Consider the following 4,667-nt stretch of genomic DNA (forward strand, 5'->3'; position numbering starts at 1 on the left):
ATTACTGGAACCATGTCCTGTGGTCTGATGAGACTATAAGATAAACTTGTTTGGCTCAGATGGTGTCCAGCATGTGTGCAATGCCCTGGTGAGGAGTACCAAGAAAATTGTGTCTTGCCTACAGTCAAGCATGGTGGTGGTAGCATCATGGTCTGGGGCTGCATGAGTGCTGCTGGTACTGGGGAGCTGCAGTTCATTGAGGGAAACATGGATTCCATTATGTACTGTACATTCTGAAGCAGAAAATGATGCCTTCCCTCCAGAAACATGATAACGATCCCAAACACAATACCAAGATGACCACTGCCTTGCTGAGGAAGCTGAAGGTGATGGTGATGGTGATGTATGGTTTCCCTGTTGTGGCAAAGTATACCTCCAGATCTGAACCCTATTAAGCACCTGTGGGGCATCCTCAAGCGTAAGGTTGAAAAGCACCATGTGTCTAATGTCCAGCAGCTCTGTGAGGAGTAGAAGAGGATCCCAGCAACATCCTGTGCAGCTCTGGTCAACAATGGTGCTAACACAATATATTGACACTTTGAACAAGTTCACTTAGGGTGTACTCACTTTTGTTGCCAGCTATTTTGACAATAATGGCTGTATGTTGAGTCATTTTCAGAGGACAGTAAATCTATACTGCTATACAAGCTGCACATTGACTACACTAAAATATACCCAAGTTAAATTTCTATAGTATTGTCCCTTAAGATACTAAAATGGCTGCTGAAATGTAAGGGGTGTACTCCCTTTTGTGACATAATGTGTTTTTTCAGAGTTAAATCAATAACAATTACATTTTTAAGAATTTTCAAGTGTAATTTATGAGATCTGTTATATTTTGAATCCAATTTTTCTTTGTAAAAGCCAAAAAAAAAAAAACATCCAATGTTTCAGTAGTGACTGCACCTTTTTGGTAGTGACAGTAATGCTTCGGTAGCGACCACATCAAATTGCAGAATTTTAACTTTAACTTCACTTTTTAAAGAGTCAAAAAGATACTTTTAAAAACAACAATGAAAAAGAATACAAAAATTATTTCAATATCATTTTCATAAGTTGAAATTTAGGGGTTAGGGTTCGGGACAGCCACATCCCAACTAAAAGTAACCAATAAATTATGATTTCATATATATTAAGCTTTCTAATATTTTAACTATTATTATGGGTTTCAACAGATAATAGAATTATCTTAGTAAAAATCTAAGATTTAAATATCTAAATACTTTTAAAATGTTTTTGTTTCTGACAGCAGTTTGGACCAATTCTATAGAATAGAAGCCAACATTTCAAGTGGATCAAAACCTTTCATCAAAGTTGTCCTAAAACCAAAACAATACCCGTTCATGTCTTAGAACCACTTTGATTAACTTTTTGATCCACGTTAAATGTTGACTACTGTATTTAGTTTAAAATTGAACTACTAAAATAACTTAAAAAAAAAAAAAACATGCACACACAACTAAATTGCTAAACCGTAAACAAGACAGAAAGTATAACATCAATTCAAAGTATTAACAAAAACTTTAATAGTATACCAATGATAATAAAATAAAGCTTCCAAAGAATTTATTCAAAAATACATATTTGCAAAATACTTTTCAGGCACTTGAACATGAAAGAACCATCAATTTAGAATATAACACAACAGTGCAGGTAATGGACTAAAAAGAAAAAAAATATTCACACATAAACAATAAGAACTGCTGGAAATGTTTGTATAAGTGCGACATATTCCATTCAGGTGGATGAACAGTTCTGCATAACAGATTACAAATCTACATACAGGGAAAAAAATACATACAAGACTTAAAATTGTGTTGACAAACATGCAATCAAGGCTAAGAAACATTCGCTCAGATCCAAACAATCCTTATTTTACATATCGCACCACAAATCATCTTGTGCACTGCACTTCAACACATATATGGAAAAAAAAATGAAGACACACAAGGATAGAAATGTAATAAATTAAGGCAATATTTAATCACGCGAGGAATCAAAGTGCAATCTATTTGGAAACATCAGAATGAGTTACAGTATTCCCAGGTACACTCTCCGACTGAGTCTCTCAATTTCAGTGCAGGCCGTTCTGCTCAATGTACATTTTGGAAAGGGACGCCGCCATCGACTTGGCCAACTCCTCATCCCTTTTACGCTGCACCTGGGTGTGACGGCACCAGTCATCATACTCTGGGTTAGGCTGGCAGCTGTCCAGCAGCACATCATAATGACCGTTACTGAGCCAGCTCATCCATATAGCCGGTTTAGACAAGTCCTCTTCACCCAGGTAGTGCACCATGGTTGATACCGTTGGGCTTTCCACGCTTCCCCCAGTGGTTAAGTAGATATTCACATTCAGCATCTGACTCATGGCCAACAATTCTGGATAGCCAGCCCATGCGCCATCCTGCGCCGCATTGATCAGAAACTCCCCAACGTCACCTTCGATTATGGGGTTGAACTCCTCCAGGTGGTCAGCAATGTGGTGCATGGTTTGCTCTCTCAGCTCCTTGTGCATTGACTGGTCTCCATAAGCCGCCTTGGAAATGGCCCGATACAGGCAGTTTCCATCAGGGATGATGTGAAAGCGGTATTTCTGCCTGTCATGGAGGTATTTGTTCTGTTTCTCCACTTCGGCCAGGTAGCGGGTAACCTTGTTGTCGACCTCGCTTTTGTTGGGCTCCTGAAGGATGTGCAGCTCGAAGACTGGATTGTCATCTTCAACATTTTCCTGCCTTTCTGGCTCTTTAAGAATTTCATATGAATCAGATGAGGGTTTTTGAACAGTTTCAAAAGTTCTAGAGGGTGTGGCATCATTTTGCAAACATGGCTCGAGCCTCCTTTCACAAACTCTGTAACTGTCATTATCAAAAAACCTGTCGTAGTCAATTGAGTTTTTCTCACTTATCTCATCGTTGTCATCCTCAAAACCGTCTCTTCTGGGATCTAAATCAGACGGATGACCATCTCCGTTAACTGCGTAAGAAACTCGGTTGTATTGCGTCTCCAGAGGTCTACGGTTTGTGCGCGGCTCCTTCACGATGTGAATGGGCACGGATCTCTCCACACCATCCGGTCGAGTGATGATAATCTCCGCGGTTGAAGTGTAGAAAACCGGCCTCATCGAGGTGGCCTCATAACATGAAAAAGCAGGCATGTTCGCGTCAGTCTGTTCCCCTCGAGACAAATATTCCGTGTGTGCTTCTGTGGCGCTTCCGTTAACGGCGTTTCCGACCACCTCCAAAGAGCTGGAACTTGTAGCTGTTGCGTTATTGGCGACACTGGAAAGAGTTACGGAAACTTTTCGAGAGGAGCCAGGGTAGTGTGTTAACGCGCTGCTGTACAAGTGCATTTTCAACGTCCTCCCTTTATACAATACGTCTTTGGCCTCGTTGTTACCGAATGATGACAACACAGTCCAAAAATACTCTCTGTCATCAATAGCAGTGAATGTGTAGGGCGCGTTTCCATGGATCCTTGTTCCCCGCTGCTACAGAGTTTTCTTGCGTCAGCCCCAAAGCAACCCTAATTTTAGCCCGAGCACTGGTAACCGGACCCCCCGGTCTCTGACACACCGCCCGAGCCGAGGAGACGACCCGCAGCTCGCGGGAATGCGAAAGATGTGTTGTGTCACTGGGACTCTCGGCGCTTCTCTCGTTTCTGTCCGTGTTTACGCCAGCGCGCGCGTCAGGGCGGCGTCGCCAGATTGGAATGCGTGCAGCTTGCCAAGAGGCCGCGGGTTCCCATACAGCTCTGCGGACCACACCGCTTCTCAACAGCGAGGAAGTCCCGCCTCACACAAAACTTCATTGGTCATACTTTATCAAGAATTAGAGTTGGCTATAATTCGCTTTAAGCATATTAAAGACTTTTCTAGGAAATTTACGTCAGGTCGACGCCACATCAAACCAAAGCTTCAATCCAATAAGTTTCCTTTTTCATAAAATACACGCAAATAATTTGCTCGTTCCCAGCCCATCTTGTTTTCCCTTATATGGTTTCGAACTCCCATTTGACACCAAGAGTTCCAGAATTGTGAACATTGTGCTACACACTTAATCCACTAATCCCAGAGCTCTTGAACATTCTGACTAATGACCTCATCTCTCATGACATCATATTCTGCAAGGAGAGTCTCAACACCCTATTAATGCACCTGTTCTGTGAGTTAATCATTAGTCAGTGGTTCTTCTATCTATCTATCTATCTATCTATATACAGATGATTAGTTACAGAGGAAATGATGTCACTGGTCAGATCGCGGTTAAATTGAAGGTCAGTTGAAACGACATGAGTTTTAAATAGCTGCCACATAACTCTCATACACAGTTCCACTGTGTTCTCAGTTTCACCATTCTGACATATGTCTCCATAAACTGAACTGGAAGTGGATATGGCTCTTTATGCTTGTGTTTCTGAAAGGGAAAATATCTCAGCTTCTGAATGAAATAGATCATACACTCACTGCCTATTTTATTTATGTATATCCTTACGAAAATTAACCATGTACAAAAAATATGGTTATTAACCATGATAAGTACAAATTAGCCATGGTTTTGCAACACTGACCATAGTTTAACCACAGTATTTGTAGTAAAAATATGGTTATACAAATGGTAGTCATTATCGCTAAGGTTACTACAATTTTACTATAATAAAACCATGGT

At 40.9% G+C, this 4,667-nt stretch overlaps 1 protein-coding gene across 1 annotated transcript; it reads right to left on the reverse strand.

The window, feature by feature from the left end:
* Positions 1 to 1,502: 1,502 nt before the first annotated feature.
* LOC141300758 (uncharacterized) lies at positions 1,503 to 3,719 on the reverse strand. The gene has a single exon (XM_073831055.1). It carries the CDS (start codon positions 3,350 to 3,352, stop codon positions 2,075 to 2,077), a length of 1,278 nt encoding a protein of 425 aa, XP_073687156.1. The 5' UTR covers positions 3,353 to 3,719; the 3' UTR covers positions 1,503 to 2,074.
* Positions 3,720 to 4,667: the final 948 nt, after the last annotated feature.

Source organism: Garra rufa, chromosome 24 (assembly GCF_049309525.1).
Source record: "Garra rufa chromosome 24, GarRuf1.0, whole genome shotgun sequence".
NCBI classification, from domain to species: domain Eukaryota; kingdom Metazoa; phylum Chordata; class Actinopteri; order Cypriniformes; family Cyprinidae; genus Garra; species Garra rufa.